The sequence below is a fragment of the Pezoporus flaviventris genome, unplaced genomic scaffold (assembly GCF_033815535.1).
Source record: "Pezoporus flaviventris isolate CSIRO_AGI_PZ_B2104156 unplaced genomic scaffold, CSIRO_AGI_Pfla_v1 ptg000036l, whole genome shotgun sequence".
NCBI lineage: Eukaryota > Metazoa > Chordata > Aves > Psittaciformes > Psittacidae > Pezoporus > Pezoporus flaviventris.
Window position 1 is genome coordinate 19,077,701 of NW_026892584.1, and position 14,894 is coordinate 19,092,594.

At 34.6% G+C, this 14,894-nt stretch overlaps 1 protein-coding gene across 2 annotated transcripts in view; it reads left to right on the plus strand.

Moving 5' to 3' along the window:
* Positions 1-14,894, plus strand: part of DPH6 (diphthamine biosynthesis 6) — a 210,476-nt gene that overhangs the window by 33,842 nt on the left and 161,740 nt on the right. For both annotated transcript variants that reach the window (XM_061463436.1, XM_061463435.1), the window contains exon 4: positions 13,959-14,032. In XM_061463436.1, coding sequence (XP_061319420.1) covers positions 13,959-14,032 — 74 coding nt within the window. The remainder of the gene's footprint in view (positions 1-13,958; positions 14,033-14,894) is intronic.

Below are 14,894 nucleotides of genomic sequence, written 5' to 3' on the forward strand. Positions count from 1 at the left end.
CCAGGTTGGGTGAAGCCTTGTGTGATACGGTTTTTTAGTGGGAGGTGTCCTTGCCTATGGCAGGGGGGTTGGAACTAGATGATCTTAAGGTCCTTTCCAACCCTAACTATTCTATGATTCTATGATCTGTATGTTAAATATTTACCTTACTAAATTAGAACTATTACTATTGAAATTACATTTTTATTCATTTTTTTTACAAATTATTTTAAAAGTGTTTTTAAAATGTATTTATGGTTGTGATTTAGAGCAAATAAAAGAAAAAGGGTGTGGTTTTTTTTTGGTTTTTTTTTTTTGCAAACTCGTCTGCATTTACAGTCCGTATCTTACAAAATAAAAAAAAAACCACATTATTTTTCAATAAAATGTTGTTGTTGTGGTAAATGAAAGATCAGCCATCCTGTAATAGGTATTGCTTTTTTCATTCTAGTTCATTATATAATGACCTTGCACATGTTAGAGACTTTCTTTATAAACATATTTACTTGGCTGTATACCAAAACTGCAGTGAAGTTCTCATTAGTTTCCCATCCCTGAGAACAAATCACATAGTCCAGCATTAGCGCTGTATTTCTTCCTACTGTATTGCTTAGCAATTGGGTCTGGCCAGATTTCTGGCAGCTTGGTTTTTTGTGGGTTTTTTTTTTTTTTTCTGCTTTTAAATCACAAAAGCGCCAGTGTGAGACACAGACAGCATTTTATGCAGTTCTATTTATAAGCGCTTGAGGAATACAGAATTATTTTATTGCTTCCTAGTAGGGTCATATTTACACCTTTTTGTCACAGTCTTTGTGTTCATGGCAGGGTTTTCCACAATTGGAAAACTATGTTAATGATTGTACAGAAGTGCTTGCTAATTTTAAATTACACATCAGGATTGGCTTTAGCAAATTATGTATTTATTTTTTTTCTATGAGACTTGCTACAGATACAGTTTTTCATTCTAAGTTACATAGAATGCAACTGTTATGCCAGTATTACACAAGTAATACAAACATTTTACTGTGAACTGGTACTATGCTGTGTGATTTCATTGTTTTCCTTTAATAGACAACTACTATATAGCTTAGTATTTATCTTCCATGAATTGAATTGATTTTTTTTTTTATAGACTTAAGCAAAAACAGACTGATTTTGAGGCCTTAGATATCCTTTAGTTTCAAGTAAACTCCATCACTGATAATTTTGGTTCTCTTAAAATAATTTATTTGTTGTTGTAAACCCTGATTAACTAGTACACCCTTTTCAGTGCTGCTGCTGCTTATCCCCAGAAGCATGATTTGACAGCTAGTATGTTGCACTCTGGAGTCTTGCATCCTGACACTCTTGCCCTTTTTTATGTGATCTGTCTGACAGGGACTGGGAACTTGCCCTGTTCCAAGGCTCCAGCAATAAAATCAGCCTGGATTGGATTTGTTTCTGGTCCTTCTTGAATTGCATTTGCACTCTTCCAGTAAAATGACTGCATTTTTCATCTGTTTGAGCTCTATCATATATGCAGGCCAAATCAGTCTGCTATCTTTAGGACTTTCCAGACCACTTAGGCTACTTCTGTTTTATTAAAAAACAGTACTTGCTATCAACAGATTGCTTTGCTCTAGAACATTCAGACAGAACTGTATTCCCAGAATACTTGTTAGTTACAATTATGCACAAGTAATTTAGAAATGAAAAGGCAATGTTCTGGGAAGAAAATGAGGATCTGTCAGTGGGAAATAGCCTCATGTCTTGTAATTAAAATGAGTGGCTTATTTTATGGATCACATAGACTGTCATAGGAGGAGACAAGGCTTGGAATAAGTGAACTGCTGCCATGTTGCTGAAACATTAACTGTGAAATAATACATTCTCCATATTAGATAAAAAGGTAAAATTAATGCATACTTAATTCTATGCTGTTCTTTATTAAAGTGAAACCAGAAATGATAACTTAGAGTCAGACTCATGCAAGCATTAACAGTTTAAAGCACTGGCAACTTTTTACAAAATGTTGAAAAGTGAGTTGGAAGTGTAGTCACTGCTCAACCAAATGACAATGTATGTTACCAGCCATGGTTTTGATGGTTCTTAATATAGGTCAACATAGGAGACTGTCCTTTTCTGTGAAAGTGCTAAAAACGAAGAAGCTGTAATGTAAACTGGATACTAAATTTATTAATGTACTTACTATTACTGCTCTTTTTCAGTTAACGCTTATTTTTCATGTGTGTCTTGTGTGCATTTCACTTATCTGAAAGAGGTGCTTTAACAGGTACTGAATAGTGCTTGGTATACCTGCCAAATTAATTTTATACATGCTTTAGAACTTTTATTATTGTTGTGTGTGTGTTTGAATTTGAATTATCTTGAGATAGTTGTAAGGGAAGCCTATCGGTTTTGGGGATTTTTTTCATTGAGTTTGAGGCTGTTATGCTGGGATTAATGCAACTAGCTGTGAAAGACATTCTGTCTGTACCATAGTTGTGCTGTGCCAGCCATGTGCTCCAATTCTTTATGAAGACAAGGCTCATTTAGAAAGGTGAGGAATTCTCCCTTCTAGTTAAATCATAAACATTTTGGAAGGGCATCAGAAGATGAGGCAGCAAGTAAAAACAGTGAATACAGGCATTTGAACTCAGAGAGGAGATTGTCTCATCAGAGCTGTCAGTAGATGCTGTGTGATTCCTAAAGGAACTAAATGCCTATGCAGGATACTTGGAGACATGATATAATGGAGGGCATTAAAGTTAACTCATGCAGTTCTGCAGATGCCTATTTTCAGTGTTGATGTGAAATCATTAAAAAAGCAAACAAAAAAGTTTTAAGTATAGGAATAAAACAGATTGTAAGCCCTTCTGAAAACCTCTCTAAGCTGTTTGTTGTCATTATTCATGAAATAAGTTTGTTTCAAAGAATGAATATTGTTAATGTGCAGAGCTTGCAGAAAGTATCTGACCGTTAATATTACGGGCACGTGACAGTGATGCTGTCTTTGACTTTAATGATCCTGTTAAAGGATGTTAAGAGATAGAGAGAATCCAGCACTGTTAATTTCAAGAATATAGTTCCTATTGGTCACAGGATGTAACAGCAGAGACACTTTTTCTGTTGCCCCATTAAAAAGTCAAGTCTTATCAAACTATATTTTGAAGAACTGAGTAAAAATGTTACGTAGGGTACCTAACCAAGTTCTCTTTAGAGTGGGAATCTGCATCAGTACTTGTACTACTCTGAGAAAATTTAATTTACCAGTTCCTTTCATGAAGTGGCAGTCATGTGGCTGTTGCTGAATGTCATGGTTTAAGGCCAGCTGGTAACTCAGAACCACGCAGCTGCTCACTCACTCTTCCCCTTATTTCCCCCCCCTCTTCTGCAGAGATGAGGAGGAGAATTGAAAGAATGTAACTCCCACTGGTTGAGATAAGAGCAGTCCAGTAACTAAGGTATAACACAAACCACTGCTGCTACCACCAATAATAATAATGATAAGGGAAATAACAAGGGAAGAGAATACAACTGCTCTCCACCCGCTGACCGACACCCAGCCCGACCTGAGCAGTGACCTGGGCCTTCTGGGTAACTCCCCCAGGTTTATAGCCTGGGCATGATGTGCTGTGGCATGGAACACCCCTTTGGCTAGTTTGGGTCAGGTGTCCTGTCTCTGCTTCCTCCCGGCTTCCCCTCCTCCCTGGCAGAGCCTTGGGCAGAGTAAACATTACTGAGCAGCAACTAAAAACATCGGTGTTATCAGCGCTGTTCCCAGGCTGAAAGTCAAAAACACAGCACTGCACCAGCTAATAAGAAGGAGAAAAATGACTGCTACTGCTGAACCCAGAACAGTGAAGAATTCCACACCTTGCGTAATGGATACACATCAGTTCAGTTGTTGTGGGAGACTGTGTTTGAACTGATTTGTATCTGTTATTATTTTCTTCTTTTTTTCTTACATTCAGGAATGCTACTCCTTGTCCATTAAGAAACCTATGAAAATTGATTGGTATTACAGAGGCAGAATGCTTTCCTTTTATTGATGCTTACATCAGAGTATTTAGTAGTCTGCCAGTTATTTTGAGAGAGGCCAATTTTAATTTTCATTAAAATAAAGTGAAAGCTCTTAATATGAGTGCTGTTAAAAGGGTGTTTTGAAGCTTGGACCAAACTGGGAGTTTTTGAGACTTCTTTCAGAAATTAAAGAAATTCCAATCTAGTTGTACATACCTGTAGCTTCAAGGACTGATGTCAGAGAACTGTATCATAAGTTGTTCTCTCCCCAAAGACCTGAAATTCAGTCAGGTTCTGCTCTGTAAAGTCTTGTTTACTGTAGTATGCAATATACAGGTAAAAAGTATACTTTGGGTATAAGGTATAAAATGGTAATGTAATGTGCGCCTACTGTACTGAGTGTAACGTACTTGTTTGGGGTTTATTTTTAGCTCCTTACTTGCATTAAAAGTTTGTATTTTTAATTGATTATAATTATTAGGCTCTAAATACCTGATGTAGAAATTATTGTACTGCAAATGGGAGAATGCTATTCTTAAGAACATATTATTAAGTTATAATTCTGCCAAGTTACTTCATCTAAACAAAAGGTAGATATAGACGGCTTTAGGAGATTTGTGACTTTATGTGGCTAGAGTAGCTGAAGCATCTGAAATGTGTTCATTCAGCATGTATACTTGGAACTGAGATTACATAGAAAAATACTTATTCCTGTTATGGTAATAAAATGGGAAGAACCCTTGATTCTTGCTGCTAAGCTGTCCAGTGAATAGGAAGGTTTGATTCTTCATGTAGACTCACTAAAGCTTGTCAGAGAGCATATTTTGATATAATTTTGAAATGTTTCTCTTAAGACTTGGGATTGTTGCTGTCATTTTAGTAATGCTAGGTGACCTTGTCATCTTTTTTTTTTTTTCTTTTTTAAATACAGTGATATAAAAATAATCCAAGCAAAGGCACTTTATAGAAGAATTAAACCTAGAAATAAGTGTGGCATTTCATGCTTCATTGCAATCTGTGGAAAACTTTGTCGAATGTTGCAATATTTTTATCAGTAAGAGTAAATGATGTCATAGATGAGCATAAACTAACAGTGTTTTCACAAAGCATGTGCAGAATTTTCTTTTTTGCTCAAGGTGTTTAAATCCTCTATTCTTACTATAAAAACTGCAGTGCAGACTCTGAAGTTTTGCAGTAGTAACTTTTGGGTTCCACTTAAACTTGAGAAGAAACTTCTCAGTGAGGGTGACGGAACACTGGAACAGGCTGCCCAGGGAGGTTGTGGAGTCTCCTTCCCTGGAGACATTCAAAACTCGCCTGGACACATTCCTGTGTAACATTATCTAGGTGTTCCTGCTCTGGCAGGGGGATTGGACTAGATGATCTTTCGAGGTCCCTTCCAATCTCTAGCATACTGTGATACTGTGATACTGTGGGCAAAAAGGACTGTGTGAATGCTGAAATCTGAAGAGGATCCTTCTACTAAAACTTAGGAGAAAATGTATACCACTGTAAAAAATTTGGGGTGTTTGGGTTTTTGTGGGTTGTTTCCCCCTCCTCCCCCCCCTTTTTTTTTCTTTTTTTAAGAATTAAGGGAATATTTCATGAGGATTGTCTTAAGTTTATATAGGGTGAAGAAGAATTTGACAATTGTGAGCGTGCCTCTATATAACTCGTTTTTGTTCATTGGTATTTTCTCACCATTTGGACATATGATTCCTAGAATCAGGGATACTTGGACAAAAAAAGGTGAAGAACCCAGACATACTAATTTGATGTGATGGAAGAAACTTTTGGTGTTGCATTGTTGAGATTCTTAAGACTTTTCAAGAACTTGCAAACCCTGTTGACTTTTGGAGAAGTAACAAAAATTCTTTTGAAGGTTAGAGGAGGATTCATGACATCTCTTTTCTTTTAGACCTGTGCTCCAAATAGAATGTTTTCCTCCAGCTTAATGTTTTTAGAAGGTCCTGTGTTCTGCTGTTATGCAAGAAGGAGTGATGATAAACTTAGGTGGTTACTGGCAGTGCAAATAATGAAAATATTTCTGAGAGTTAATCTAAAATATGTTATCACTGGAAAAAAATGAGATTTGGAATATTTGTTGGAGATCTTGTGTGAGATTTTTTGTGTGGTACTTCAGAGCCCATTCCAAGTTGATCTGCTCATAGGAGCAATAGCAACTTAATGATTTAGTAATTTGAAAATGTTTATATGAAATCCTGCAGAAATTGTTACGGACTGATACAATTTGCAAATGAATGTGTAGATGTAGCAGAACAAGTGACATTGTTTCATGCAGGAAGTACTTGCGTACTTACAGGACAGGGCGGTTTCCTAGTTACAGCAATGGCTCAGAATAATCTAAATTGCATTTAACTCTCTTGCCTGCCTGTACGAGAAGAGTAACTTCACTATAGTTGGTGAAAGTATACTATTAGTACCATAATAGCCCCAAGCTGCCTAACTCTGTTGCACGATGCAAATAGAATTGGATATAGACTGGGGTTAGGTGTCTTGTTTTTAAGTAACAAGAAGGATGAAATTGTCAAATAACCTTTAGAAAAAAATGACTTAGAATATAATGTTTATACTGTAATATGTATAATTATATGTAATACTTTATATGTTTAAGCATATGCTCCTAGAATGTTTTCAGGTGAAAATTGTGCAGCTTTCCTCCCAGCTGGCTTCTGTTTGCCATCCAGTGGCCTAAAGTTTCACGTCAGATTAATACTGAATAAGGTAACTTTTAATCCTCAGGCATGCCTTTCTTCTTATACATCCATTGTCTGTTAACTTTGTATTCCAGTAACTCATAACACTACAGTAATCTTTGATATAATACTTGCTTTATAATAAAAGCCTAGACTTTGACATTTTAAGAAAAGGTACAGCTTTGAACAAAAAAAAAAGAAAGAAAGCAAAAGCAACAGGATTATTTGTAAATTGTCCATCTGCAGTTAAAAATTTTGAATTTATTAATCAGTCAGTTTACACATACTTCAGCATTATAGTTTTTGTGACAATTCAGGAATGATTGCAAATATTATAAATCTGCACATTGTACTTTAGTTAGATACATCATGTTCGTGTTACCATGTATGCAATTGGGAGTAGGCTGTTTGTAGAAGTCTAAGTTACTCTTCAGACTTAATAATGAAATTTCAGCTTTGTCTTTAAGACTTTTTTTTTATGTCTGTCATTGCATATTTTTTATTTAAATACTTCAAATCACTGAATGTGATCAACGTTTCAGGCAAAAAGTAATGAACGCTTTTGACAGCATTTGCACAACTTGTTCAAGTATTGTGTTTAATAGATTTGTATCTTTGTCAACCTTAACTGAAAGTTCATTCCTCTTAAGGAATGTGATATGTTTGCTCCAGTACAGGGTGCTCCATATGCTATTTTGTCAAGGCTAGTTGCTGTAATGCTAAGTTTGAGAATTAAATTTTGATGAAGTGTGTGATTTAAAAATACTTTCAGTAGCTCTTTCCTGCAAATACAAAGTTACAAAGCTTTGAACATTTAGTATTATGCAAAGATACTCCCTAAAACGTGAAGGCTTTGTACAGTTCTTTGGAGTTTTAAGTCATGAGAAAAGTATGAGCAAATTGCCATATTCTTAAAAGTTGGGTTTTTTTTTTTTGTAATTTATTTTAAAATTCAGCGAGAGCGTATAGACATGTATAGATGCACCTTAAACAGATTTCATAAATATGAAGTGCAGCTTTGAAAGATGTTCTCAGCTGTAGTACATGCGAGAATGAGCTAAGTGTACGTAAACATACCTACTTGTCATACATGTTAGTGACAATAAAATTGACTTATGCCATCTGAAATTCTTATATGATTTAGAGTGTGTTAAAATAAGCAGGCAACTACTTTAGTGTTACATTAAGGCATACAAGAGCTAATTTTAGAAATGTATTGATTTTGATTTTAGTATTCTATAGTTTTTGATAGGTATATCTATATTCAATTTTATTAAATGTATTGGGTTTAGCATAACTTATTTTCATTTGAAAAAAATTATTTAGAAAAAAATTTTGTGCAAGAGTATTTGAAAAGATGTTTTAACTTGTATTTTATGAAAGGAATTAATATATGAGATAACGTTAAAAAAATCATTCCTTAAGAATGATGTGTAATTCCTAAGATGAACTGTTCAGTTTGTAAATGCAGCTAAACAGAGAATCAGTATATCAGGAAAACCTGCATTTACGGTGTGATGAATGGCTATAGTGGAATGGTTTTCTGTTTCTGCTATTTAGAATTTAATTCTAGCCTTTTGAATTGCAGTATTTCAACATACTCTGATTAGACTTTGAGAATGGTATTTCTGTCTCTTTTGCTCTCTCTCCTTTTTCATTTGCAGTGGTGTGTGCATGTGCTCATGTGCATACAAACATACCCCTGCACCATTTCCCTGAATCTTTGGTGCTTCCAGGTAGCAAGAGAACCATATACTAATTGTAGTTATTATGAGACTGCAGTTAGATATTGAAAACTGTGCCTGAGAGCTAATGAATACCCCCTGTGTTCTGAATGAAGCCATCAGTTATGCTTAAAGGTGGTAGTGTGTCTGTGCCCCATGAAGGGCATTCCTAAAAGTTAATAAGCTTTTAAAATGTGTAAGTTACATAGTATTATTTCCTTGTGTAGATGCATACTATTATGCAAAGGTAATTTACTTTCAAAGTGAGTTAAGCTAAGCCCCTCAAAGACTCCTGAAGTTCTTCCTGAGTGTACATAGGGACTTTATGTGAATTCACATTAAATTAATTTCCACCCCTGTTTTTGGAACTTCTTAAGGAATGAAGGCATGAGATTGTGCTTTTAGGCTTCAAAGTGGAAGACAGCAAATACTCAGATGGCATGTCATTTGCAAGACTGCGATCCATACCTAGCTTGCAGAACCTTACCAAACAGAAGTTTTTCAATTTGTAGAGTTATTATATCCCTATATCTCAGGGATGTTTTCCATACTGGCTTTGATTACCTACAGCTGCCTTTGACAAGCATATCAAGGCTTAGAAAAATCACATACTCTGTTTGAAATCATGATAATCAGTGAGCTTGGAATACTTCACAAATTATACAGTAAAACTTGTATTTAAGGATTTTCCACTCCAATAATTGCAGAAGCCTGAAAGTCCTGTTCCTGATGTATATATTGTCAATCACATACCTGCAAATATGTTGTGGTTTAATTTGAAGTTTTGCAAATGAATGATAATCATTATTTAGACACAAATGACCTTAAGCTTCAATTTAAGTGTGTGTAACAGTTTTCTGTTACTCATGCAGTCTTCAAGGAGGATCGTAACTGGAAAGACAATTTCATTTAGAGATGATCTGGTTTATATCTTGGTCATAAAATGAACTCTTATGGCAAAGCTCTGAAGCAAATGTTAAAAATTAAAGCTATTTTAACCATTCTTCAGCTATTTATATTTCAGATATTTTACAAACCTCAAGTAAACAGTAAGTTTTTAGGGATATTCTGCATTTTTTCTGAATGGGATTGTTCAAATTTTGATGCAATTCACATGAATGGGCATATATTGGCTCTCCGACTTCCCTTTTCTTTCTTTGATATTGTTTTGGCTATTGTATGCAATATTTCTTAAGTTAGACATCATTAAGGTGGTAAATAGTTCTGTGCAGTGATATGCTTAGCAGTAACCTTTACTGATAATGTGATATTGTCTGTATGTCTTGTTTTGTTCAGCTTTCTCTGGCACTGATGAAGCCTAAGGCTGCTGTTTCTTTGAGTTGCTGATAATTTTTTTATCTGATTAACTGACACATTTAGTTGAAATCAGACACAGCCTGCAGGCTGGGCATGAATTTAATTTAAAAAGTATCAAAGGTTTGCACTGTGTGCTGTTTAATCATCATGTTTATCAGGCAAAGAAAAATTACCGGAAGGGCCATAGGGAGAGGGTTATCTTAAGGAGCAGTAACTTGAGAAATTGATAATAACTCCAAGGTAATTTACAGCTAACTTTCACATTCATTAATATAACATTTCCCACTAATAATTACTGTGCATGTAATATACTAATTAAATTGAAAACATTAGCACTATTTTTTTTTCTCCTGAACTCTGAGAGGGCCAGGTATAGACATTAAAATGTCAAATTAAAGAAAACTTCTGTACTAATACTACTGCAATGAATATTCTACTTAATAGTAGAATAGTTCTACCAGTATTGTATGCTACAACACATATGTAGACATTTCCTCAAATTATCATCATTATACTTAATTGAATTTCAGTCACTGAAACAAAAGAAAAAGGCAAAATTGAAATCACAATGTGCTACTGTAAATTGCTGTTACATTTCTATTTATATTTTACTTGAACTGTGAACCAGTGTATGAATATATGGGTATTACAGAGCCACTTTTGAAAACAGCATAACAGCAAGCAAATGCCATAAATATATGGCACTGATGTTTTGGAGCTTTCAAAAAACCATTTAATTTTTATACCATTTTCTGATAGAAAATACAACTAAAAGTAATTATAATACATATAAAGCAGCATTTTTGAATTGTTAAACATTAAACTGTTTACAAAACATATATAACTTCAAAACTATGAAGCTTTAAACATGAATTCTACATTTTAGTACAGTTGCAGAGATAAGTTTGCTGTTCTAAGTTAGTCATGAAGATTACTCTTCAGGAATGTTATGAAAAGGAATAAATCAATGGTTATAACAAGATGTAATAATGATGTAATTCCACACAAAAAAAAAGCCACCCTTCCATATTAACTTTCCTTGAATATTTTTCTGTTCTCTGTTACTTTTTATATGATATCTTACATCTTTCCTTCATTTTTCCCAAATTTACTTCCTTGGCTTTGGAGTTCAGTGCAAATCCTTGATACTTAGCCTGCAGATGTTAGCCTGCTCTGCCTATGCTGGGCCTGCTGTTTTTTGAACATGTTTTTGATGGTACCAGGCCTGATCAGGTTTCACATTAAAAGGAGAACTGTAGTAACCTAGACCTGACACCATTGATTCTGGGATTGATTCTCTGCTAGCGACGATCAGCTCTGAATGAAACAAAATCCTCTCTGTTTGCAAATTGTCCAGCAAGTCAATACCAAACAGTGAATCCAGTGAAGAACTAGGTTTCAGTTAGTACTATGTATGCTTCAAGTACTGAGCTGAATACATTGTGAGGCAGGGCTTTATGTATATATTGTATATGATTATTTAAATTAGATTTAATGTAGCTTGTAAGCAAGCAGCCAATGACAGTCTTCTGTTCTAACTTCAAGGTATAGTGTATACATGTGTACATATACATGTGTATATATACACACACAGACATGCTTACGTGTGTGTGCATATATATATGTCGCATTCATATACATGCACATCCACCCCCTGTGTAACAAATGTGTGTAATTGAAGAAAAGCAACCACTCCTAACAAAACCTATGAGTAATCTACATGATATTTAAATTTTGAGTTTGTCTGTTGTTCCAACAGTTGTTTAACTATCTTGAGTCATTAAATGTGCTGTATCATTTGTATGATTATGATAGCTTGCATGAAGAAGTAGTAATGAAAAAACACCTGAATGTTCAGTATGTCCAATACTGGGAGGCTATGGAGCTGATTGCAGATGTTCTTTGTGGTTTTGGTTTTTATTTTGTTGTTTTTCTCTGGATCATAGGCTAAATCTGCTTTACTCTTCCCTTGCCATCGCCCCCAAACCCCTCATCTGCTTCATGGTCATATAAATGCAGATGGTTTTCTGCAGTGTTTTTCTGCTTTTGTCTTCCCTTATTCCATTCTGTAGTTGAATACTGTTTTCCCTGTAAAAGTATACAGCTTTATTACCATATATTGTTCTAGTCTCTGGTAGTCTCTATACTTCACAGCAGGAGTCTCACGTTTGCTTGCAAAAGTGAGAAGCTTCAGCCATTCTGATTCCATGATTCCTTTACTAATATATTAGTGTGAGGCTAATATATTAGCAGTAAAGGCTGCTTCATTCCTTCACACACAAAGATGTGTGGTGACATGGAAACATGAACAGCCAATATTTAATGAGTTAATATTGGTTTGTAATGTCAGATCTGGTGCATGGACCACTTCATGATTATTACCTTTGAGGATATATTGCTTGTGATTTAATTGTTCATATAGGCAGAAACACAGGTGATGTTTCTGGACATGTTGGATGATGTTAGGGTTATTCTTTTTTGCATAAAAATAGAAGCAAACAAGGCTGATCTGTCATGTTATTAGAGTTAACTAAAAAGAACTTTGAAGAGTGCAACTTAAGCACAATTGTAACAGTACAGATGAACTGCATGTCAAAACTACATGAAACAAAGGGATACATTTAAAACATTTTAGATGTACTTGAAGATACAAGAAAGCTTCATGAATCATTTTATTAAATTTATTTAAAGAAAACTCTACTTACATAACTGTTAACTTTTTAAGAAATGTAATTCTAGATGGGTGAGTTGAGTAAATTGAAGTGTCTGGGATCTATCTTTATTCTGAAAAGAGCTTTGAAATGTTGCACAGAGCTGAAATAAAAGCAGAAATAATATTGTCAGGATAATAGTAATAGCAATGATAATGCTGGCAGTGGATAATGTACAGGTGACAGATAATCTAAAAGTAATTTTTATCAGTACTATTACTTCTGGGTATGGGAGAAGCATCAATCTGAAGCCTGTATGTTTTCGTGTTGTTTGACATTAAATGGTATATCCATTAATGACATGTAGAAGTAAATAAATTGTGAACAGTGATAATATTTTTAGATTACTGTAGCTAGGAATTTTGATAAATACAGTGGCTCTTAAATCAGAAGTATAGATGGGTGTGAATAACTTAGGAATTTGGTTGGGCAAGTATGAGGTGAGAATTAATGTGAAAAATAAGATAATAGATGTAGGAAGGAATATTCCAGACAGACATAAACTGGGAAATTTTTCCCTTCAATATAATTATGAATAAAACACCTTCCACATCATTCTATTGATAAGAAACTGAAAATGAACTTTAAATTCAGACCCATGGCAGGCAAAGACTGGTTTGATTTTGAAGTTCATATATAGGTATATAGTTGAAAATTTTGCATTAAAATCTTGCTGCAAGCTTCCCAGGATTGCTGTCTATTTAGCAGGTCCAGAAGTTTAAGTCATGCTATGTAGTTATTGTCAACCTTAGTTAAAAGACTTGGTTAAAATCTAGCTGGAGCAAATTTTAGGAGAAGAAAGTAAGGTCAGCATGTTGATTGGGACTCAAGCAACTTAAAAATGCAAGAGCTCAGTGCATTTTCAAATGTTTATATTCTCACTGTGTTTACAAAAAAAATAAACTGCTATTGGCTTAGGTAATTGAAATTAAAGAGAAAGTATGTCTTGGAAAACTTTCTTCTAGCAGAGTTTTTAAAAGGTGATGTTAAGTTGCCTGCGAGTTTTCTTCTTCTGGTGTTAGGGTAAAATGCCTGATCTCACACCCTCTGGTGCTGCCTATTACGGCAAATGCTAATAGTTTAATTAATCTTCATAATTGTAAATACAATTATATAAGTACATAGTTGTATTTATACAAATAAATATTTATTTGTAGGTGGGGTAGCTAACACTTCAGTTATAGTGAAGAGCTGGAAGTAACTTTCAGTATGTCAGGAAAACTTCAGGATAAGCTGTTAAATACGGTACTTTTGAGTTGCCCTGGTTATTTCTTCTGTAAAATGGTACATGAGTCAAGTAGATGATTGTGTTAGAGTAATAACCATGTAGTAGGTCAGCTGCACTGCTCTCATCCATTCAAGATCTGCATTCCAGCCCATTTAGTTCCATATATTGGACACAGGGAAAAAGATTTATTCTTGGTTGATCCTGCTAGTAGAGATTCTGAATCTCTATTGCTTAGGCCAGCATATACTGCTGTCATTAATATTCCGTGTCTCTTTTTCAGGACAAAGAAGGAGTGGAGGGTGTATCTGTGGGAGCCATTCTTTCTGACTACCAGAGAGTCCGAGTTGAAGATGTGTAAGAAAATATCAACCCTTATTAATATATACATTCTGGAAAGTGCTTTTCTTTCTTGATTATTTTCTAACTCAAATTCTGGACCAGAGACAGTTGCTTATTTTCTCATGTTCTATGACACCTAATCTATTCAATTTGTTAATCTAAGTATCTTTCCCCTCACCCTCATGGAACCATGTATTCATTACTAAAAATCTAGTAAAGACAATACTGGATTTTTTGATTGCTATACAGGTCTGTTAATGGATCTGTTGAAAATGCTTAGAGTTTTGAAATGAAAATAGTAGAATATGTTCAGATCTCCGATTTCCACAATTCAGTTGAAATCTCAGTTAAGAAAGCTCACTCAATTCCAATGTTGTGGTCAAATACCTCTGTTTTTCAACAGAGTGTTATAATACACAGGAACATCCTGTGACTTATTATCACGTTAAATGCAAGAAAATCCTTATACCTTCCCTTCCTTCCACAAAATCTAAAATATGTTATCATTAATCAGGAGCTTTCATTTGTTATTTCTGCTGTGCACATTCTTTAAGTATAGATGAATTGTGATACTTCTTGAGAGTCTTAAAAAAAAAGGATTATGTAATGGGAATTGTGTGTGTTATATAGGCCTAGATTTGACTTGGGTATTGAAAAAATTTTCACTATATGTCTCATGAAATACAAAACCACCTTGTGTTAAAAATTAATTATAATTTCATGAGTTCATTAGTTACATGATGATAGAAGTAAATGTATAGAGTCCTTTATGAACTGTAAGAATGGTGAAATTAATCCTGTGCCAACTTGACACACATCAGCAGGTTACACAGAATGGGTGTTTTCTTTGTGTACTCTACGTAGGTAAATTGTAGTC